This window comes from Macaca fascicularis, chromosome 12 (assembly GCF_037993035.2).
Source record: "Macaca fascicularis isolate 582-1 chromosome 12, T2T-MFA8v1.1".
Classification (NCBI taxonomy): domain Eukaryota; kingdom Metazoa; phylum Chordata; class Mammalia; order Primates; family Cercopithecidae; genus Macaca; species Macaca fascicularis.
The window spans coordinates 21034015-21058317 of record NC_088386.1 but is presented as its reverse complement, the minus strand read 5'-3'; the positions used below and the strand labels follow the sequence as shown (position 1 = coordinate 21058317).

Here is a 24303-nt window from a genome sequence, read left to right as displayed (position 1 = left end):
GTTGACCTTCTCTTTCTCACATGATCATAATTCTCTTCATAACTGAATTTCTAGCTATTTCTAGATATGCCCTATTATTTCTTCTCCATTGGACATGGATGACCACTTAAAGTACCAACTGAGAAAGGTGACTGATCAGATTTAAAAGCAAAAGTCAATTCATAAAACCAAAGTCAGACACACAATGTTATTTATAAAATTATATATAGATAATATATTAAGGATATAACTTGTGTTAACAAGCAGCAGATTAATCAGATTTGTAGTTTTTAGAATACAGCAGTATTCTAAATGTAAAAATACATTGTATTTTTTAGCTCTAGCAGCAGTTGGGAGATTAGATCAAAAAGGGCAAGACTCAAAGTGGGGAGATAAGTTACATTTTTCTATCGCTGCCATAACAAATTACCACAAATTTAGCAGCTTAAAACAACACACATTTATTATCTCACCCTTCTATAAGTAAGAAGTCCAAGTTGGCTGTTACTAGTTTTCTAGTAATGCTCTGGATTTTACAAGGCAGAAATCAAAGTGTTGGCTGGCTGGGCTCTAGTTGATAAGCTTGGAAAAGAATTCACCTCCAAGCTCACTAAGATTGTTGGCAGAACTCAGTTCCTTGCAGTTGTAGATCTGAGGTTCCTGTTTATTCCTGGCTGTCAGCTGGACTGTCAGCTACTAGAGCCCTCTCTGTGGTCCTAGCACGTGGACCTCTACATATTTCTCCTTGGAATCTCTCTGCCTTCCTCTTCTGCTTTTAAGGGCTCAAGTGATTACATTGGGCCCACTCAGTAATCTCCCTATCTTAAAGTGAGCTGATTAGTAACCTAATTATATCTGTAAAGTCCTTTTATAGCATTATCTAAATTAATGATTGATTAAATAACCTGGGGACAGGAAGCCTAGAGGGTACCTTAAAATTCTGCCTGCTACACAAGTTAAAAGACTATTCTAGTATACCTGGAGAAAAATGATGAGGATCTATATTAAGTGATTACAATGGGAATCAGGAAAGAGAATGAAGAGAGCTATTAAGGAGGTATGTCTAGAGACTTGGTGACTGATTATAGAGAGGCAGAGAGAGAGAGGCCCCCAGGGAAACCAACTTAGCAACATCATAAAATGAAACCTCTGTACCTGCAGCGGGGAGATACTATCAGGAAGCATTCTGATTCTTGCTGCAGAACCCAAAGTAAGTCTCAGTAATTTGGAATAACCATGTATCTCTGAAAGCAAATGTGAAATATGCTGTTGAATATCAGCATTGAGTGGCAGTCTGTATGAGGACCAGTTAGACACTGTCCTATCAATTTATTTTCTAGAGAAACTGAATCAGAGAGTCTCCAGACCTAGAAACATCAGGCTCAGTAAAGAGTGAGGTATTGACAGCTTTCAGATTGACAGCAGCGACATTTTACTTCCTAAACAGGAGGTTAGAGGATTTCTTTCTTAAAAGTATTGAATGGTTCTGAAAAAAGACCTATAGTTAACTGACTTTGGGCATTCCCCCAAATGCAATGGCTAGGTCTCCAACCAGATTATCCGCCAGTGATGTCCACCAGTTTGCAGGCCCCATCCAAGCTCAGAGCTTGCAGTCAGCTTTTAAATATCTCACTTTTACATGTGAATGGAAGCCAAGATTACCAGCCATTGTTATGGTTACCAGTACCATTTATCAGAGGCAGGCCTAATTCACTTGGAGCCCTGTCATGTTTAGGATGCCAATTGTTTAATCACTAGTTATAGCTGAGCTCCAAAGCAGGTCAGAAATCCAGAGCCCAAGATTGTGTTCATTGATGTGGGCCACTTTGCGACGTACACTCTTCTTGCAAAAATTGCTATCTTCCACTCCCGTCCCTATCCAGGAATTTGTTTAGTAGACAACATCCTTCCTTCTCTATTTACTAAAATTGGGATTTACCATAATCCTTTTGGGAGTTGGTGAACTTCCTCGCAAACCTCAGCAGAAAATTAAGTATTGGCAACTTGCAACTACATTTGAAAAGTTGTCAGCTCCCTTTTTTGGAATTGGTTCATCTGTTTCTTGTGGTTTCCCAAAATTTATTCTTAAACCTCTTGTAGGAAAGCAAAAGGTTATTTTTAGTTTCTAAATCTCTGACTAGATTTCTCAGCATCTTTTAAAGTTACTGAATTAGGTTTTTAAGCTTTTAAACATTGAATAATAATACCTCAGGCAAGGCTTAATATCCCATTGCCCCTAAAGCTAGGAAGCTTTTGAGTTCATTTAGAATTCACAGAAATACTTTCCCGAGTGCATTTTCCAAGGGAATAAAATGGTTGAAGAAATTGTTGGAGGTGGGGCCAGAGAAGGAGGAAGTTTGAGAACTAAAAGGGCAAGTAAAAGAACTCTACAACAATTTACTGTGCTTTAACTACTACTACTACTGCCCAGACTGGAGCACGATGGCTTAATTTCCTTTTTGCTCTAAGAAAGACATGCAAGTAGAGTGCAAACATGTAAAAAGATATTCCCCCTTACTCTTAATAGGAATGCAAATTTTAAAATCTACAATGAGATACCTATCACTATTAGCAGAGACTTTAAAAATGACATTGTGCTAGTGAAAGAGAAGAAACAGATACTCTTATTTGTTGCTGGTGGACACGTACACTGGTATAACCTTAGAGGAAAGACAGTTGTCAAAATCTACCCACATTTAAAACACCTAAGACCTTTGACCAAGGAATTCTATTTCCAGGGATTTATTCTACAGATACATAATGTGTAGAAAATATCATATATAACGATATCTATTACAGCATTGTTTGTGATAGCAAAGACTGGAAACAACCTAAATGTCCATTTATCAGAGACTGGTCAAATATATGGTTTATCCATATAATGGAATAACATGGAGCCATTAAAAAGAATAGGGAAACTGAATCCTAATAAGGAAAGATCTCTGAGAAGCATGTTTTGGTAAAAAGAGCAAGGTGAAGATCACTATATATGCTATGCTATTATTTATTTCTAAAAATAAAAGGTATAATGAAGAATGAGTGCTAGTGGGTATGGGTATCTTTTTGTTTCATTTTTTGTTTTTGTTTGAGACAGGGTCTCAATCTGTTGCGCAGGCTGGAGTGCACTGGCATGATCTCAGCTCACTGCAACCTCTGCCTCCAGGGTTCAAGTGATTCTCCTGCCCCTGCCTCCCGAGTAGCTGGGACTGCAGGTGCACACCACCATGCCCGGCTAACTTTTGTATTTTTAGTTGAGACAAGGTTTTACCATGTTGGCCATTCTGGTCTCGAACTCCTGACCTCAAATGATCCACCCGCCTTGGCCTCTCAAAGTGCCAGGATTACACACGTAAGCCACTGCACCCAGCCTCAGGTTTCTTTTTGGAGTGATGAAAATATTCTGGAATTAGTGGTGATGGTTGTACAACCTTGTGAATATACTAAAATGCACTTAATTGTAAACTTTTAATTGGTAAATTTTATGCCATGTAAATGATGTATCAATGGAAATGCAAAAATAAGTAAATAAAAGGTATACACCTATACTCAGAAAAGAAACTATTTATTTATTTATTTATTTATTTATTTATTTTTAGACAGAGTCTCTCTCTGTCACCCAGGCTGGAGTGCAGTGGCGCAATCTCAGCTCACTGCAGCCTCCATCTTCCTGGGTCAAGTGGTTCTCCTGCCTCAGCCTCCCGTGTAGCTGGGATTACAGGCATACACCACTATGCCCAGCTAATTTTTGTACTTTTAGTAGAGACAGGGTTTTACCATGTGAATGTGTGAAAAGATATTCCCCATTACTCTTAATAGGAATGCAAATTTTAAAATCTATGATGAGATACTTATCACTATTAGCAGAGACTAATATGTTGGCCAGGCTGGTCTCGAACTCCTGACCTCAGGAGACCCACCCACCTTGGCCTCCCAGAGTGCTGGGATTACAGGTGTGAGCCACCATGCCAGGCCAAAAATAAACTATTTCTAAAATGAGCCAGACACGGTGGCTCACACCTGTAATACCAGCACTTTGGGAGGCTGAGACGGGCTGAGACAGGCCTCGCATGGTGGTGCATGCCCGTAATCCCAGCTCTGGGAGGCTGAGGCATGAGAATAGCTTAAACCCAGAAGGCAGAGGTTGCAATGAGCCAAGATAATGTCACTGCACTCCAGCCTGGGCGGCAGAGTGAGATCCTGTCTCAAAAAATAAAATAAAATAAAACAAAGTAAAATAAATTAAATTAATCAGCCTTTCTGCAAAGATGAATTCACATGTCTGTGAGAGATAGGGAAATATACTATTTCTCTAATGATATCCAGAGTTCCTAAAAGATCTTTTGGTCTAATTGGTGAGGGACATATTGTACACATCCCAGGGATGTCAGTCAGACTCCAGTTACTGCTCTCTCAGTGTGATGGCTTCCAGAAGACATGCAACAAAATGACTCAAGGTCATTTTGAGTCAAAAAAAAATAAAAACAAAACTGGCAACAGAGGTAACTTTTGGGGAGGGGCAAAAGGAAGAAAGGAGTGAGAGAGAAAATTATTCATCACCATAAACACACTTGTTTGCCTTTTGAGTTTAGAACCATGTGCTTATATCACCTAATCAAAAATGAATAAAATAGTTTATTTAAAAAAGGAAACGTGTTTGTTAAATCTATCCTAATAACATAAAGCAAATTTCTAAAATTTTACCTACAATTGCACAATTCCATTTTGATTGAACTTTAATTTTATTGTCAAGCTGCCTAATTAAGAAGCATTCAATAATATTAAGAAATTCATGTTTAAACTAATTTCCAAAAAAGTCTATAATAGGTGTAAACCACCAGAGAAAGTAGGCCAATTAATATAATTGGAAGGAATTAATTGGGTAATTGCATTTCACCAACTTAAATTCCCCCATCACCTTTAATCGGAATAACTTCTCTTTACTTCTAGTCCCTGAACCATTGTGTGGTATTGTTAGTGTTGGGTAATAAGGTTCTGAATCCCACGTCAAGGGTGGCTTTATTTCTGTGGAAGAATCCATAAACCCTGTATGGGCTGATAATAAGGGAAACAACCTTCAGATTACAGAAGATGTGATTGAACCCAGTTAACTGAAAAGAGACTCAGTTTACCCAAACACTGATACACCATTATAACTGACTAAGGTGATTTGGAGAAGCCTTGAAGGGATGACCAAGAGGGAAGTAAAATACAGTTAGAGATTTTCTGCACAGCTTGCCAAGCAGTTTCCTTAAGGCTGTCAGTTATGCGTGTATTTGATCATTTCTTATTCTCACACCCACTCCTCTTTCCCCTAAATGAAAATTGGTCCAAAGGATATTGAATGACTCTTGGATTTCTTAGAAAAAGAAATCTGAGACAACTAATTTGGAACAAAGAAATGTATTTCTCACATAATGAACACCAAGATAAAGGGTAAAAATTCCATTTTCTAACTTGAGTTTTAGCACAGTGAATAGAATTGTGCTTGCTTTTTCTTCTATTGCTTTTGCAAGGAACAATGTGAACATGCAATAGAGACTTTCCTTCATGAGATAGAGGGAATCTATTTAACATATCATTGTTTCAGATACATAACCAAAGAAGATGTTGCCATAGCTTCAGTGGATAAAGTGAAGAATACTGGGGGCCATGTCCGTCTGATCACAAAGGAGTCCAGGCCACAGGATCCTTTCACAAAGTAAGGTTTTTCTACTACTAGTATATAGTAGTACTAATTCCACTTCTTTACATTTTGATATTCAAAATAATGTCTCACCTTTGCGTGACCACTTTAGATGTTACAAAGAACTTTCACAAGATAGTAGCTCTTCAGTTGTCCTAGCAACCTGTTGAGGTACCTGGTGTCCTCATTTTAAACATAAAAGATGAGGAAGGACACTGAGACCAGGTGGACTAAGTAACCTGCCCCACGGCTTGGGGGTAGATGCCAGGAGACCTGAGGTTAAATCTGGGCTCTGTCCCTCAATCTTGAGCTCCATCATTAGAAGTCTTTCTTTTAACTCTTTCAACCAACCATGGAAAAATAGAGCAGCTGTTGTTACTTCCCAAGTAGGACTTTCTAACAAAATTGAGTAGTGTACCTTTTCTTTTATTCTAACAAATTGAGCACATATCCTATTATGTTTTGTATCCTAGCATGTTTAATTTCATCAACTCTGCGTTTACCTGTAGGAGCCAGTCTTCTGTTCTAATTCCTATCAGCACTGTCAGCTATTTCACTCTGTCACTTTATGGCTGTGACTCTGTTTCCTGTGTGCAAGCAGAGGCTGGAGGAGAGAGTTTGTAATGACTTCTCTGAGCTAATGAGGTGTGTGACCCCATATATTTAAGGAGCAGGGTAGCCACTAAGCTTTAGTTGGAGTTTTACATTAGGCTGTCCTTTCCCAGCCTGAAGAAGCATTTTCTAACAGCTTCTCCAGATGTTTTACATGTTTTCATGTTTCACATGTTTCCAGATCATTTAACACGAGAGCATCTAAATTCCCAAGAGAGGCAACATATTTATATTCAAATTAATTTTTGTAACACACCATTCTTCCTTACATGGCATGGAATATAGAGTGCTGACTATAGCTATTTTATTTCTACACTGTGATCCGTGTTTACTATTTATCCGTATAGAAACTTTGATAACCTTTATATGAAGCAATTACTATTTAGAGTATTCATTCATTAGTTACCTATTCAGTGTTTTTTCAATTGTAGAAAATTTCTTGAAGATGGAGCCTGTGTCCCATTTCTAAATCCATACACAGTGCAGGCACATCTCACTGTGAAGCCCTCTACATCCAAAGGCTATTTGCAAGCTGTGGATAATGAAGGAAATCCACTTTGCCTTCACTGTCAGCAACCCACTTGCCAGACTAAGCAAGCGTGTAAAGTGAACGCTTGGGATTCACGGTTTTGCTCTCTGAAATGTCAGGAAGAGTTTTGGATTCGATCTAATAACAGCTACCTGCGAGCCAAAGTATTTGAAACTGAACGTGGTGTGTGTCAGCTCTGTAATGTGAATGCACAAGAACTCTTTTTACGTCTGAGAGATGCCCCTAAAAGTCAGAGGAAGAAACTTCTGGATGCTACCTGGACTTCAAAGCTCCCATTAGAACAGGTAAGTTATAATCATGTGATAGATAGAAGGCAGCATTGTACTGAGTAATGAATATTGACTCTCTAACTTTATTTTTTACATTTTAACATGGAAATATTCAAATATATAAAAGGAGAGAAAATAATGGACCCATATGTCCATCAGCCAGCTTTAACAGTTTCCAGCATTTTGGCATTGATTTTTGTCTGCCATTGACTCACTTGTTTGTTTCTCCTAGAATATTTTATTTTATTTTATTTTATTTATTAATTTTTTTTTTTTTTTTTTTTTTTTTGAGACAGAGTTTCACCCTTGTCACCCAGGCTGGAGTGCAGTGGCGCAATCTCAGCTCACTGCAACCTCTGCCACCTGGGTTCAAGTGATTCTCGTGCCTCAGCCTCCCGAGTAGCTGGGATCACAGGCATGTGCCACCACGCCTAGCTAATTTTTGTATTTTTAGTAGAGACGGGGTTTTGCCATGTTGGCCAGGCTGGTTTTGAACCCCTGACCTCAGGTGATCCACCCGCCTCAGCCTCCCAAACTGCTGGGATTACAGGCATGAGCCGTCACGCCCGGCCATCTCCTAGATTATTTTAAAGAAAATTCCAGACATTTCTTTTCACTCTTGAATATTTTCATTCTGTATCTCTCACAGGTAAAGACCTCCTTCCTTACTTCTATCCTTCCTTTCCTCTCCCTCACCTCTTCCCCCCTCCCTCTTCCCCTTTCTCTCTCTCTCTCTTCCTTTTCTCCTTTCCTCCTGCACTCTTTCCTAGTCCTCATTTCCTTTCCTCTCTTTCTTTTAAATATAATCCCAGTACGAGTTATCACACCCAACACAATTATAATTCCTTAATTATACTAAGTCTATGCTTGGTTTCCCAGGTTGTCTCAAAAACGCCTTTTGGCAGGCGCAGTGGCTCATACCTGTAATCCTAACACTTTGGGAGGCCAAGGCAGGTGGATCACCTGAGGTCAGGAGTTTGAGACCAGCCTGGCCAATATGGAGAAACCCCATCTCTACTAAAAGTATAAAAATTTAGCCAGGCGTGGTGGCGGGCACCCGTAATCCCAACTACTCGGGGGCTGAGGCAGAAGAATCGCTTGAACCTGAGAGGCAGAAGTTGCAGTGAGCCAGGATCACGCCACTGCACTCCAGCTTGGGCAACAGAGCAAGACTCTGTCTCCAAAAAAAAAAAAAAAAAAAGCATTTTATAGTTACTTTGTTCAGATTAGTATCAAAATGTCACCCACATAGTATATTTGATTATAATGCTTCTTATGCTTCATTTAATCTATAATAGCACCCCATTCCTTTTTTATACTATCAATGGCTGAATATACTGGATCATTTGCCATTCCGGATTTGTCTCCCTGTATTGCAAGGTATTGTTTGACATGTTCTTCTATTCCCCCAATTTTCTGAATAATAATTGTAAGATCTAGAGGCTTAATTTCATTCTCATTCAGTTATTTTGGGAAAAGATCTTAACAGGTGGTGCAGTGTATCAAGAGGCACCTATGGTCTGGCAATTCCCCTTTCCATATGTTAATATTGAATGACAAGGGGCAGACAGATAACCCAGAAATGTAGTCCATCACAATCAGAAGGCTATGTATGTGTATATACACTCACATACATATATGTGTTCATTGCATTGAAAAATGTAATTTTAATACACCAATTTATGACAAATTATTATTTATAGCACACTATCATCAGTATTCACTTACATTTCCAAAATTCAGTTGGATTTCTAATCTTGCTATCTGAACAATTCTAAATTTCAAAGCAAGCCAGGCTTTGGCTCATACCTGTAATCCCAGTACTTTGAGAGGCCAAGGTGGGAAGATTGCTTGAGCCAAGAGTTATCAGCCTGAGCAACATAGTGGAACCCCTTTTTTCCAAAAAAAAAAGAAAAGAAAAGCAAAATTAACCGGGTGTGGTAGCATGCACCTGTAGTCCCAGCTACTTGGTTGGCTGAGATAGGAGGATTGCTTGAGTCCAGAAGGTCAAGGCTGCAGTGAGCTGTGATAGTGCCACTGCACTCCAGCCTGGGCAACAGAGCGAGACCCCATCTCTAAATAAAATATAATTTTGTAGTGTGCTTAATTTAAGAAGAATCACCCCTCAGCCACTGTCTGCCCACTAAAATATTGGATGAATTCCTTCCAGTTAGACAAATTATGTATTTTTATTTACCTAGGACAGTGTTGCTGAATTATGAGCAAATGAATTAATCAGCATTTCTGTAAAAATGAATTAGCATGTCTCTGAGAGAGAGGGAAATACACTATTTCTCTAATGATATCCAGAGTTCCTGAAAGATCTTTTGGTCTAATTGGTGAGGGACATATTGTACACATCCCAGGGATGTCAGTCAGACTCCAGTTACTGCTCTCTCAGTGTGATGGCTTCCAGAAGACATGCAACAAAATGACTCAAGGTCATTGAAAGCAACCTGTCCAGGAATGCAGAAGTAATATAATAGACATCCAAAACAAAAGTGCTCTGAGAATAAGGAACACAATAGGCTCGAATTAGGTAGGACTAGTTAAAGAGAGTGATTTTATACACACACACATATATATATATATATATATATTTTTTTTTTTTTTTTTGAGATTGGGTCTGGGGTCTCACTGTGTTGCTCAGGATGATGTTGAACTCCTGGACCAAGCGATCCTTCTGCCTCAGCCTCCCAAACATCTGGGATTACAGGCATGCACTACCACATCAAGTGATTCTTTCAAGAGGTGGGCAAATTTCGGATATCCAAGAGTGGCCCCAAGTGATTTGCCTTACAGTTGCTTGGAAAAACTAAAGAAGCATCTTCTGAATTATTGAGTCTGTCAGAGTGGGGGCTGCTCAGAGAGAAGGAATTGGTTTAAAAAGGCAAAGCCAAAATGGATTTTTTTCCCTAAGACTATGCCATTTGCTTGATGCACAAGACCGCCATTTGTAGTAGCTTCTTACAATGCCAACCTCGAAAACAAAAATCAATACATTCTTCTAACAGTAGTTGGGAAGTTCAGCACAGAAGAGAAGATAAGGCAGGCAGTAACAAAGGTCAGCTGGACAAAGTTTACTGCTCCAACTTGCTGCCTCTTGTGACTCCTCATGGGCCAGCACTATTGATCAGGTCATTGTGCCTGACACGCTTTCTTAAACAGGCTTTATACATAATCATGGGTTCCCAAGGCCAGCAGCTGTTAAGTTGAAGGAAATAAAAACAAGTGCCACACTCATCTCTGTGATATTTAGACAACTGCATTTCCATGGTGTGAGTTGGTTTTACTACCTCAGGTAAAATGATAAAATACATCCCATTTTAATGTAGGTTATCACTGATTAAATATAAAATGTGTATATATGGACTGGCCTAAATAAAGGCTACTTTAAATGGTCATCTTTAATTATTCCAAATATGCAAGTTACAGATATTTGTTCTAGAAATTTCATTCCAGTTCACGTAACTTGGAAAGTTCTCTGGTGAATAGTATAAAAGTTTTAGGTAATAGCTATTGACATTAAACTGCCATTGTGTAGTGACAAAAGCATTTAGGTCAACAATTAAAGATTGTTTGACTCAGTAGTATTGAGAAGTTTTAAATTTCTAACCTATTGTTATGCTTTTCTTAGATTTGGTTTAGTGAATATATAAACTAACTTACAGGTGCAGAAAAACCAGTTTTTCCCAATCTGTCAGGAGTCTTGGTATTTTATATTTTCTTGTAATTCTTTCAAAATGAGATAAGGGAGAAAAAAAACACATCTTATTGCTTTCAAACTTCAAACAGAGGGTTTTTTTCTACTCACAATAAAAGCTATTCAAAGCTCTCCTGATGTATTTTTCCCCATGATTTTCCTGTATAAACATGATTGCACAATGCAAAACCAACAAACACTTCTTGCAGTATATGTTGAAAATTGCTGACTTGTATTCTTATTGCAGCTAAATGAAATGATAAGAAACCCAGGGGAAGGACATTTCTGGCAGGTGGATCACATCAAGCCAGTGTATGGGGGAGGAGGACAGTGTTCCCTGGACAACCTGCAGACTCTCTGCACAGTCTGTCACAAAGAGGTCAGTGAAGCTCTCATATAGCTTTGACTGCATCCTGAGAAGTCAGATGGAAAATTGTGCACACAGGTGTGGAAGATTATGTGGATGAATTTATTCCTGGTCTGAGATTCGAGGCGCATTTTACTCCTTTCATCATCTAACACTTGCCTTTCCTCTCAAGGCCCGTGTCACAGATGCAAGAAAAGCTGCTTCCCTTTTCATTCATTCTAGGACCAAGACATTTGCACCACTACCAAGAAAGAAATGAATACAATTTACATATTGTCTTGATGAGACCCAAACTTCCAGTTTGGTGAATTGGGGCAGTGATACATGTTTGCATATAACTAAGGATATCCTGAAATATCTGAAAACATTGATAAGTTATCTCTAGGACCAACTCAGTTCAACATACAAAGGTTTCATTGCTGGCCAAAGTATGAAACCAATTAACTCTGCCCCATCTTTTGGTAGTTACTTACCTGTTGCTTAGAATGAGAGGGAAAAAAACACATACTATTGTTTATCTACCAGGATAAATTTTTTACAGGCAGTCCAGTAAAAGGTAATGGGATTTACCTGTTGAGATCATCTTAGAAATATTCAATATGCAACTTCGTATTCAACTTTTTTTCAGTTACAGCAAGATCTAAGCATTTCTCATGTTCTCTAACCATTCATAACTTACATCATCTAAAATGACTGCATAATACAATATTCTATTGAGCAGATCTCTACTGTACTTTACTTAACCATTCCCATACTGATTAATACTTATTTAAATTTTTCTGCTTTTATACATCATGCCACCAAGCACACTTTTTGTAAACAAAACTGTTTTCTGCATTTTGAGGTCATTCCTTAAGGTAGATTATCATGTGTAAAAATCACTGAGTCAAAAGTATTTGGATATTTTTGACAATGTAGGAATTTATCACCAAACTGTTTTCCAAAGAACTTTACTCATTTATGACCCCAGAAGCCCACTTAACTGCCACTGGGTACGGTCAGTGGGTGCCATTGTGGTGCAAGGGGAGAAAGGCCTGAAATTGTTTTGTTTGCTAAAGACACTGATGTTTTAAAAAGATGCTAATCAGTTATATTTAAATTTTTGAGAACTATTTCAGATCCTTTGCCAATGTTTATAATATATGAACTCTTTACTACTCTTTTTTTTTTTTTAAGACGGAGTATCGCTCTGTCACCCATGCTGGAGAGCAGTGGCGTGATCTCAGCACGATCTCGGCTCACTGCAACCTCCGCCTCCCACCTCCCGGGTTCAAGCTGATTCTCCTACCTCAGCCTCCTGAGTAGTTGGGATTACAGGCACCCGCCACCACACCCAGCTGATTTTTATGTTTTGAGTAGAGACAGGGTTTCACCATGTTGTCCAGGCTGGTCTCGAATTCTGACCTCAGATGATCCACCCACCTCAGCCTCCCAAAGTGTTGGGATTACAGGTGTGAGCCACCCACCGCCCCCCACCGTAAGCTTCTCTTCTGTCCTTACTCTTTCCACGTGGATCACCTCACATGGACTTCAGGTGGAAAAAAAAAAGTCATCTGATTTCTCAGCTGTGCAAGTTAGTAGCAAATTCAAGACCTATATGAGAATTAAGAAGTAGCCAAAGAAAATGCAGCCCTTTCTGTAATTATTTTTTTAGATTCTCATGAAAAATGTTACTTGTGGGATTAGTGGAAGAATCCAGTTCTGGTCTGCGTCATTTTATTTTCTATACCAGCTCATCTGTTGAGTTGGAAATGGCCTCTGGGATCAGAGAATAGGAAGTGGGTAGATTTTCTTCACTGGGTAATCCCAAGTTGCCTTAAGAACTCCCACTTGGGGAGGCCGAGGCAGGTGGATCACCTGAGGTCAGGAGTTCGAGACCAGCCTGGCCAACGTGGCAAAAACCCCGTCTCTACTAAAAATACAAAAATTAGCTGGGTGTGGTGGCAGGTGCCTATAATCCCAGCTACTCTGGAGGCTGAGGCTGGAGAATCGCTTGAACCTGGGAGACAGAGGTTGCAGTGAGCTGAGATCACAACACTTCACTCCAGCCTAGGCGAAAGAGCAAAACTCCATCTCAAAAAAAAAAAAAAGAAAAACACTCCCGCTTAGATGGGAGAATCAGGGCCTCCCTATTCTCCAAATGAGGAATTCATGCTCTCACTGGGTAGCAAGACATCCCCTAAGTTGTATGTTTTCTCCTGCTACGTTGGTTCTAAGAACCTAGGACCTCAGGGACTTGCCAGAGCTGCCGAGATACTCTGCCTTGTCGTTTGGTAACTCTTTAATAGCCAGCCACTGGGAAATGGGTGTAGTGACAGTGTAGATTTTCCAGACTAACAATACAAAGAGTTTTTGAGCTTCTGTAGCCAGTGCTTTTTTCCTAACATGTACACATGCATATTTTTTAACTTTTAGAGAACTGCCAGACAAGCTAAGGAAAGAAGCCAGGTGAGAAGACAATCTCTAGCATCAAAGCATGGATCAGACATCACACGATTTTTGGTGAAGAAGTAAAGTAGAAAAAGATATGAATGAATGACAAATGTTTTACATGTGGAAGACTTTAATACAAAAGTTTTCCATGTTTGTTTAATATATTAAGAGTAAAAATTTTCTGAACAAAAATCAAGAACTCAAATTCTCTTGTACTAATTATTTTAGTGTTAATTACATTTTGAAAGTACTTAACAGAAACTAAGATACAATACTAAATATTTCTGTGGCCTTTTTGATTTGATGCAGACTCGCAATTATGTTTCAGCAATGTTTTGTTAAGCTTTTTACCCCTAATATGCCTAATCACTGTATTGTGCATAGATGGTGTTTAAAAAATGTACTCTCAATTACCTAAAAATGCTTCTGGATTAGTATTGTTCTGGACTGTCATGGGTATGAATGGAACATTGTAAAACCTCATGGGAAATTTCAGACACAAATCATTATTTGGGAATTCTGGGCCAAGCATTACCAGCTTGCTTAGGATTCAAGAGAGATTGTACACTGAATACCTCCAGAATGAGCTTGGGGTACACATTTTGGGTGTTGCTTTTCTTGCTTTTTTAGCCAGTCATCTTTATCAAAAATATCCTTTTCAAAATGAAATACCTATGGTGTTTGCGGACAATTTGGGGGTTCTGTGTAAAGTAATTGTTAAAACTATTAAATAACTGAAAACATAAAATGTAAAATGCCACTTAAGCTTGAATATCTTTTTTAAAAAATGAATCAAACTATGCTTACTGTTGGCTGGGCGCCGTGGCTCACACGTGTAATCCCAGCACTTCGGGAGGCCAGAGCGGGCAGATCATGAGGTCAGGAGATAGATTGAGACCATCCTAGCTAATAAGGTGAAACCCCATCTCTACTAAAAATACAAAAAAGTAGCCAGGCATGGTGTCGCACACCTGTAATTTCAGCTACTCAGGAGGCTGAGGCAGGAGAATGGCTTGAACCCGGGAGGCGGAGCTTGCAGTGAGCCGAGATCACGCCACTGCACTCCAGCCTAGGCGACAGAGCGAGACTCCGTCTCAAAACAAACAAACAAACTAGGCGTACTGTCAAAATACTCTTTGTCTTCTGGTTCTCATTTTCTGTTTTTAAAACCCTCTGTTATTAAAGGTATGTTTCTGGTACTTCTTTTAAAAAGAGTGATGATGATAAAACACTTTATAATAAGGCATAATCAGATGGTTATATGCATTTAAAGATACAGTGATAACATTAAAATGTTGACATAAAATAAGAGTGATAATGAAACAAACCCGGGGCCTAATCCTGCAATATGTCAGAATCATGAGAGCAAAGAGTCAGAACTATACAAAATACAGGACCAAGGAAGAATTACATTCCCAAAAGGGAGCTGTTTGTAAATACTACTAGGACATACACTTCTTTAGTTTGAGCATTTTCCCATGTTAATTAATAGCTAGTGTTTTACAACATAAAGGACTTGTTTTTAGAAAGATTAAACAATCAAAGATTATACCACCACAGTTGTTCCTCAGGTTCTATTTCATTATATGAGATCAAATCATGTTGGTTATTTTATAAATGAAGTTGGGCTTTCTTTGGCCTCCTTTCTGCTTAGTTGGTCAGGCTCTCTTTGCAGTTTTCTGCCTCATTGCTAAGGTAACCTAGGATTTGTCATGGTTGAGAGCCAAGAAGCAGGCACGCTGCCTTTCCTCCAGCATGGGGTGTTTGCAAGCAATGTCTAAGTAGGTCAAATTTGAGGGGAACTCGCTCTTCAGATCACACTAAGGTGATAATTCTAAGGAGAAAGTTCTCACATGTAAGAACTGTGTGATGATTTGAGGTGAAACAATCTATGAAGCTAGGCTCAGTCTATACCAGGTTTCAGAATTCTAATTAAAAATGCCATAAGGAGCAGTGAGCATTTGCTGTACAGGATGCTGACTGGCTCATCCCCATCCCTTCCTGACATGTCTCAGAGCTTTATGTCCTGCCTTCCCCTAACTTGGTTTGCATTACTTGGGCACATTGAGACGAAGGGTTCTGAGACTGAAAATAAAGATAGAGATTGATCTAATAACCAAGACCAAAAGGGCATCTTGAGGAGACTGTTCTTTCCTCCTCACAATCTGAAACAGAAGCTCCCCACTATGTAGGCAAATGGGATGTTATGACAGAGGGACACAGAAAGTATCAGAGCAAGCAGCAGATCCTGAGTGCAGAAAGAAGTGCAGATGCCCCCCAGGAAGAAGATAGCTGCTGCCACTCTGGAGATGGAGTGAAAAACACAGGTGGGTAGAATGAGTGTAAAAGAATAGGCCCGGCTCTGAAAAGACTCAGAAGGTGCAAGATACAGTTGAGGCTAAGAAAACAACAACAAAAAAAGGCTCTGGCCAGGTGTGATGGCACTTGCCTGTAGTCCTATCTACTCAGGAGGCTGAAGTAGGAGGGTCACTTAAGCCCAGGGGTTCATGACCAGCCTGGCCCCATCTCAAAAAAGAAAAAAGGCTCTGGATCCAGGGAACAGAGCTGGGAAGTGGTAGCTGAGGAAGGAACCCGCTTACGATAGAAAACCACATGAAAATATGCCTGTGGGTAGGGGTAGGGTGGGGAGGACTTCCGGAGCATGGTGGGCTCACACACTCAAACCGCACAGTCAGCATCAGGCTGGCCTGCCTTCCTGTTCCCGTCACTGGGTGACATTGATCCCAGACACATTCTGATGACTAGTAAAGTTGCTTTTAGTAGCCCCAGAGCCAGGAAGAAGAATTCATATGGAATTGTTAAAGACGCCCACTCTTAGCGTTAATTACAGCGCAACATACATTTCTTGAGGAGATTTTCCTGGGACAAGTGAATACCCTCTACATTTTCTTAACTGGATGGAAAAAGGATTTTCTGCCCATACATCTTGCTAATAAATCAAATCTCTTCTTCAGATTCTTGAGTGAAACATTTAAAATACAGTTTCTTTAGAAATAAAAAAGTATGAGGCATTTTAAATTACGTGACAAAAAAGTCAATGCTCTTGCGCTCTTTACAGTAAATAGATTGTGTTTACTCATAGGATACAGAATCATGGCTCTCAAACATCAAAAATAAATTGTAGAAATAGTATCTCATTTTCTGTTGCATATTATTAGCCTCTCTCTCATTCCATCATTTGTTCTTTTGAACTGGAAAATTGTGGGCTCCTAGTCACTGCACTAATCTAACTGAATATCCAACTACCAGAAAAAGTTTTTTCCTATCTCAAGTTTGTCAGTTGCTTTATACGGTTAAGGGTGTTTTTGCCACCCTGGTTGTGTTCATAATTACCACTGAGAAATGTCACTGTTATTAAAATACATTCTGTGTTCCAACTACCTGCCTCTCTGCCTTAGCAGTTTCTCTCCCACCTCCCTCAAATCATTGACTAAGGTCTTTCTGGCAGTAGCTTCTAGCTATTTTCTGGAAACTGGCCTCTGGTACACCTTAAAAATATTGTTAATTATTCCACATTTGCTAACGTGTTTATATTTCATGGTCTCTCTGCTCTTACACATCTGCCTTCCCTGCAACTAGATGTCATCATTAGGTTGGAGAACCGCCAGACACCTAAACTATATGAAGCTAAAGTCTAAGAAAGAGCCCATCCAGGCTGGGCTCATTGGCTCGCACCTGTAATCCCAGAACTCTAGGAGGCCAAAGCGGGTGGATCACAAGGCCAGGAGATCGAGATCATCCTGGCTAACATGGTGAAACCCTGTCTCTACTAAAAATAAAATTAAAAAAACAAAATTAGCCAGGCATGGTGGCAGGCGCCTGTAGTCCCAGCTACTTGGGAGGCTGAGGCAGGAGAATGGTGTGAACCTGGGAGGCAGAGCTTGCAGTGAGCTGAGATCTGGCCACTGCACTCCAGCCTGGGCGACAGAGCGAGACTCTGCCTCAAAAAAACAAAAACAAAAACCATCCTAGCACTTTGGGAGGCCGAGGCGGGTGGATTACCTGAGGTCAAGAGTTCAAGACCAGCCTGGTCAACCTGGTAAAACCCCGTCTCTACTAAAAATACAGAAAGTTAGCCAAGTGTGGTGGTGGACGCCTGTAATCCCAGCTACTTGGGAGGCTGAGCCAGGAGAATCGCTTGAACTTAGGAGGCAGAGATTGTGGTGAGCCGAGATTGCACCATTGCACTCCAGCCCAGGCAACAAGAGCGAGACTCCATCTCAGGGAAAAAAAAAAAAAAAAAAAGCCCAACGTCATTTCAACTTTGCCTCCACAATGAGCTAAAGAAAGCACTCTTGTGCTGCCTGAATCTAGCAAGTGCTTGGCATGCATCATTTACACACAGATGCCACAGACACAGTCCAATCTTCTTGGTGTAACCCAGATTGCTATGCTTCAGCTTACAGCCTTTGCAATCCTGCAGAAATGTTTTTACAGAACTATGACTTAATTTATGTCTTGGCTTTCATCAAATGGATATTTTTTAAAGCCATACATGAAATATTGTTATGTGGTTTTTGTTCTTCTTACTGTTTTGAAAACTGCTCTTAGGAGGTTTAGGAAGGATAATTTCGAATGCCTCTCTCCTCACATCAAACTGGGGACCAGCTGAGAAATGAGACGCAGAAATCAGACAGATGGAATTGACAATGTCAGTTTTTAAGTTAATAAAAGAGAATTTGAAATCATGCGTGAATCTGCAGCACCCATCAAGCTCTCTAATCCTTAGGGCCTCCGTGTTCAACTGGGGCCCTGGGGTAGCCCCCGTGCAGGAAAGTAAGAGTTAATCTATCCTGGAGGACAAGCAAACTTACCCCAAAACCCATGCCTGCAGTCACTTGACTTCATCTTGGGGACAATGAGAGAAGGATCCCCAGGCCAAACTTGAGGGCTTCTATCCTCAGCACATAAAAGCAGTCTGTTCTGTAGACAGGCTGATCAGAGAGAAAGGGAGCAGGCGTTTTCATCCTCCATTGCTTCTCCCAAATTTACCAATCGGATAAGTCACTCTGCTTCCTTTAGGGAGGAGGAAGTGAGGATAGAGAGAGGCCAAACATTTCTTCTTTTAGCCAAACTTGAGGTGTGAGGAAGAGGTATTTCATGTTGCATCACTGTATGCCATCTTGTGCATACAGCATGATGACAAAATCAGTTCCTATTGAAATACCATTGCTCAAATACTACCCTAACCCTGGACCCTGGTCATGTGTCCACTAGTCTTGAACTCCCCTTGGGCCTTAGAAACCATCTGCCACCCTGACATCAATGCCTGCCCTTTCTCCAGCCTAATGTGCATCTCTGTGGCCTATTTGGTTCCTGTGCCTGCTGCAGCTTGTAAGTAAAAATGAATCCTGGGGCCGGGCGTGGTGGCTCAAGCCTGTAATCCCAGCACTTTGGGAGGCCGAGACGGGTGGATCACGAGGTCAGCAGATCGAGACCATCCTGGCTAACACGGTGAAACCCCGTCTCTACTAAAAAATACAAAAAACTAGCCGGGCGGGGTGCTGGGTACCTGTAGTCCCAGCTACTCAGGAGGCTGAGGCAGGAGAATGGCGTAAACCCGGGAGGTGGAGCTTGCAGTGAGCCGAGATCCTGCCACTGCACTCCCGCCTGGGCGACAGAGCGAGACTCTGTCTCAAAAAAAAAAAAAATGAATCCCTTTCTTAGTGTGCCATATGCCAGTGTGGTTTCATATTAGTAGTTAAGTAGAGGTCAGGCAGCTGATTTTGTTCAAATAAATCCTGGCAAGGGTGTTTTTGCTTTTTTTAAAAAAAGGTATTTGTGAATTATGACCACTAATCACAATTAACTATAAAACATGTTGTGTTTCTAGACCGGTAAATCCAACATAAATATAATACAAGCCATATATGTAATTTTTATTGTGGTAAAATTTATCATTTTAATTGTTTTTAAATGTACAGTTCAGTGGTATTAAGTACATTCACATTATTGTGTAACTATCATCACCATGCGTCTCCAGAACTTTTTTGTTGTCCCGTACTGAAACTCTGCACTCATGAAACTCTTTCCCCAGTTCTTGGTAACCACCTAATATAGTTTGACTATTTGCCCCCACCCAAATCTCATGTTGAATTGTAATCTGAAGTCTGGAGGTGGGGCCTGGTGGGAGGTGTTTGGGTCATGGGGGCAGATCCCTCATGGCTTGGTGCTGTCTTCATGATAATGAATTCTTACCAGATCTGGTTCTTTAAATGTGTGTGGCAACTTCCCCGCCGCTCTCTCTCTCATTTGCTCCTGCTTTCACCGGGTGACATGCCTGATCCCCCATGACCTTTCGCCATGATTGTAAGCTTCCTGAGGCCTCCCTAGAAGCTGAGCAGATGCCAGCACCATGCTTCCTATAAAGACTGCAGGACCATGAGCCAAATAACCTCTTTTTTTGTTTGTTTTTGTTTTTTGAGATGGAATCTTGCTCTTGCAGTGGTGCAATCTCAGCTCACTGCAGCCTCCGTGTTCTGGGTTCAAGTGATTCTCCTGCCTCAGCCTCCCGAGTAGCTGGGATTACAGGCATCTGCCACCATGCCTGGCTAATTCTTGTACTTTTAGTAGAGATGGGGTTTAGCCATATTGGCCAGGCTGGTCTCAAACTTCTGACCTCAGGTGACCCGCCCACCTCAGCCTCCCAAAGTGCTGGGATTACAGGGTGTGAGCCACCACACCTAGCGCTAAGCATCTTTTCTTTATAAATTACCCAGTCTCAGGTATTTCCTTACAACAATGTAAGAATAGTGGAAAACACCACTATTCTACTTTTTGTCAGTATGTATTTGACTAATAATCTAGGCACCTCATATAAGTGCAGTCATACAATATTTGTCCTTTTGTGTCTGGCCTATTTCACTTATCATTATGTCCTCAGGGTTTATCCGCGTTGAAGCATGTGTCAGAATCTCCTTCCTATTTTAGGCCAAATAATATTTCATTATTATCTACCATGGACATTGGGGTTAGGTCCACCTTTCAGTTGTTGTGAATAATGCTGCTGTGAATATGAGTATGCACATGCCTGTTTGAAACTCCGTTTTCAGTTCTTTGGGGTATGTACCCAAAAGTGGAATTGCTGGAACAAATAAGTCTAGTTTAATATTTTGAGGAAATGCTACATTATTTTCTACAGCTGCAACATTTTACATTCCCACCAGCAATGCACAAGGGTTCCAATTTCTCCACATCCTCACCAACACTTTATGTTTTGCTTCGTTTTATAGTAGCAATCCTAATGGGTTTGAAATAGTATCTCACTGTGGTCTTGATTTGCTTTTCCCTAATGATTAGTGATGTTGAGCATCTTTTCATATTATTATTGGCCATTCATATATTACTGTTGGAGAAATATCTATTCAAGTCCTATACCCATTTTTGAATTGAATTATTTGCTAATTTATTGTTGAGTTTTAGGAGTTATTTATATCTTCTGGACATTAATTACTTACCAGATATGTGATTTGCAAATCTTCTCTCTTATCCTGTGAATTGTCGTTTTACTCAGTTGAATGAACTTTACTCCAAAAGTTTTAAATTTTTTATGAAGCCCAATTTGTCTGTTATTTCTTTTGTTGCCTGTGCTTTTGATGTCAGATCTAGGAAGTCATTGCCAAGTCCAATGCCTTGAAGCCTTTCCCCTGTGTTTTCTTCTAAGGGTTTTATAGTTTTAGTTCCTACATTTAAGTCTTTGATCTATTTCATGTTAATTTTTGTATTTAGCATTAGCTAAGGCCCAACTTCCTTCTTTTACATGTAGATGTGTAGTTTCCCCAGCACCATTTGTTGAAAAGACTGTCCTTTCCCCATTAAATGATCTTAGCACCCTTGTTGGAAATCATTTGATTTCCAACAAGTATGGATCTATTTCTGGGCTCTGTACTTTATTCCATTGGTCTGTATGTCTGCCTTTATGCCAGTACTACACTGTTTTGATTACTGTAACTCTGTAGTAAATTTCGAGATCAGGAAATGTGAGGCCTCTGATTTCTTTACAAGATTGTTTTGGCTATTTGGGGTCCCTTGAGATTCCATATAAATTTTAGGATGGACTTTTCTATTTCCACAGAAATATCAGTAAGATTTTGATAGGTGTGTTAGGCCATTCTTGTGTCACTATAAAGAAATACCTGGGCTGGGTGCCATGACTCACACCTGTAATCCCAGCACTTTGGGAGGCAAAGGTGGGCGGATCACCTGAGGTTAGGAGTTCAAGACCAGCCCGACAAACTTAGAGAGAAACTTTAGAGAAACCCTGTTTCTACTAAAAATACAAAATTAGCTGGGCATGGTGGTGCATGCTTGTAAATCCCAGCTACTCGGGAGGCTGAGGCAGAAGAATCACTTGAACCCAGGAGGTGGAGGTTCCGGTGAGTGAAGATCACACCATTGCACTCCAGCCTGGGCAACAAGAGCGAACCTCCGTCTCAAAAAAAAAAAAAAAAGAAAGAAAAAAGAAAAAGAAATACCCGAGGCTGGGTAATTTATAAAGAAAATATGTTTAATTGGATTACAGTTCTGCAGACTATACCAGCATGGCTCCAGCCTCTCCTTCTGGTGAGGGCCTCAGGAACCTTATACTCACGGCAGAAGGCAAAGGAGGAGCCAGTGTTTCATACGGTGAGAGCAGGAGGAGGTACCACATATTTTTAAACCACCAGATCTCACAAGAACTCATTGTCACAAGGACAGCACCAAGCCATGAGGGGTCTGCCCTCATGACCCAATGCTTGCCTCCACACCGCACCTCCAACATTGGGATTACATTTCAACATGAGATTTGGAGGGGACAAATATCCAAACCATATCAATAAACAATGCATTGAATCTGAGGATCACTTTGAGTAGTATTGACACATTAACTATATTAAGTGTTCCAATCCATGAACATAGAATGTGTTTTCATTTATTTATTTATATCTTCTATAATTTCTTTCAGCAATGTTTGTAGTTTTTAGTTTATAGGTCTTTCCCTTTCATGGTTAATTCCTACATATTTTATTCTTTTTGATGCTAGTATAAATATAATTGTTTTTAAATTTCCTTTTCAATTGGTTCATTTTTAATGTATAGAAATGAAACTTATTTTTGCACATTTTATATTCTGCATCTTTGCTAAATTCATTTATTAGTTTTTACAGAGTTTTTAAAATGTGGAATCTCTAGGGGTTTCTGTGTTAAGATCATGTTGTCTGCAAACAGATAATTTTACTTCATCCTTTCCGATTTCAGTGCCTTTTCTTTTTTTTTTTCTTGCCTAATTGCTCTGGCTAGAACTTCCGTTAGTGCTGAATGGAAATGGTGAAAGCAGGCATGTCTTGTTCCTGATCTTGAAAGAAAGGCTTTTAGGCTTTTAGTCTGTAATCATTCAGTATGGTGTTAATTATGTTTTTTTTTAATATATTGCCTTTATTATGTTGAGGTAGTTTCCATTCCTAGTTTGTTGATTGTTCTTATCGTAAAAGAGTGTTGAATTTTGTCAAATTCTTTTTCTGCAGCAAATGAGATGATCATGTGGTTTTTGTCCTTTATTCTTTTAATGTGGTGTATTACAATGATCCATTTTTATATGTTGAATCATGCTTGTATTCCAGGAATAAATCCAACTTTGTCATAGTGCATAATCCTTTAATATGCTGCGGAATTCAGTGTGCTGGTATTTTGTCGAGCATTTTTGCATCCATGTTCATAAGGGATACTGGTTTGTATTTTTCTTCTCTTGTGGTGTCCTTGTCTGGCTTTGGTATTAGGGCAATGTTGGCTTCATAGAATGAGTTAAAAATTGTTTCCTCGACCAGCCCAGCCAACATGGTGAAACCTTGTCTCTGCTAAAAATAAAAAACTTAGCGAGGTGTGGTAGTACATACTTATCATCCCAACTCCTCAGGAAGTGAGGCAGGAGAATCGCTTGAAACTGGGAGGCAGAGACTGCAGTGAGCTGAGATCACACCACTGCACTCCAGCCTGGGCAACAGAGCAAGACTCTGTCTCAAAAAAAAGAAAAAAAGAAAAAAAAATGTTTCCTCCTCTTCAGTTTCTTAGAAGAATTTGAGAAGGATTTATACTAGCTTAACTTTAGTAGCATATAGAAACTCTACTTCTAGGCCAGGCGCGGTGGCTCACACCTGTAATCCCAGCACTTTGGAAGGCCATGGTATGAGAATCACCTGAAGTCAGGAGTTCAAGACCAACCTGGCCAACGTGGCGAAACCCCGTCTCTACTAAAAATACAAAAATGAGCTAGGTGTTATCGTGCACACCTGTAATCCCAGCTACTTGGGAGGCTGAGGCACGAGAATCGCTTGAACCTAAGAGGCAGAGGTCGCAGTGAGCCAAGATGTGCCACTGCACTCTAGCCTGGGTGACAGAGTGAGATTCTGTCTCAAAAATAAATAAATGAATAAATAAAATAAAGAAACTCTACTTCTATACAGCTTCATCTCAACCCCTTTAATTTATTAATTGCTACAAGATTCTAGTTTTATGTAGTGTGTGTCCAAAAACATAGACTAATAATTGTTTTTTTAAGCATTATTCTATTAAGGCATGTGAAAACAAAAACTGGAGTTACAAACCAAAGTTACAATAATAGTAGCTTTTATAATTTCAAGACCAACCTGGCCAACATGGCGAAACCACATTTTTAAAATGTGGAATCTCTAGGGGTTTCTGTGTTAAGAT

The 24303-nt window shown here is 39.9% G+C and overlaps 1 protein-coding gene across 31 annotated transcripts in view; it reads left to right on the top strand.

Moving 5' to 3' along the window:
• ZRANB3 (zinc finger RANBP2-type containing 3) overlaps positions 1–24303 on the top strand; it is a 321730-nt gene that overhangs the window by 291571 nt on the left and 5856 nt on the right. For 24 of the 31 annotated variants that reach the window (XM_074008957.1, XM_074008961.1, XM_005573010.5 and 21 more), the window contains 4 exons: positions 5567–5677; positions 6706–7108; positions 11044–11175; positions 13579–14344. In XM_074008957.1, the coding sequence (XP_073865058.1) occupies positions 5567–5677; positions 6706–7108; positions 11044–11175; positions 13579–13677 (745 nt within the window). In that variant the 3' untranslated portion in view covers positions 13678–14344. Of the gene's footprint in view, positions 1–5566; positions 5678–6705; positions 7109–11043; positions 11176–13578; positions 14345–24303 lie in introns of those variants that run through there. The other 7 variants (XR_012421088.1, XR_006691008.3, XR_012421091.1 and 4 more) reach the window with 1 other exon arrangement.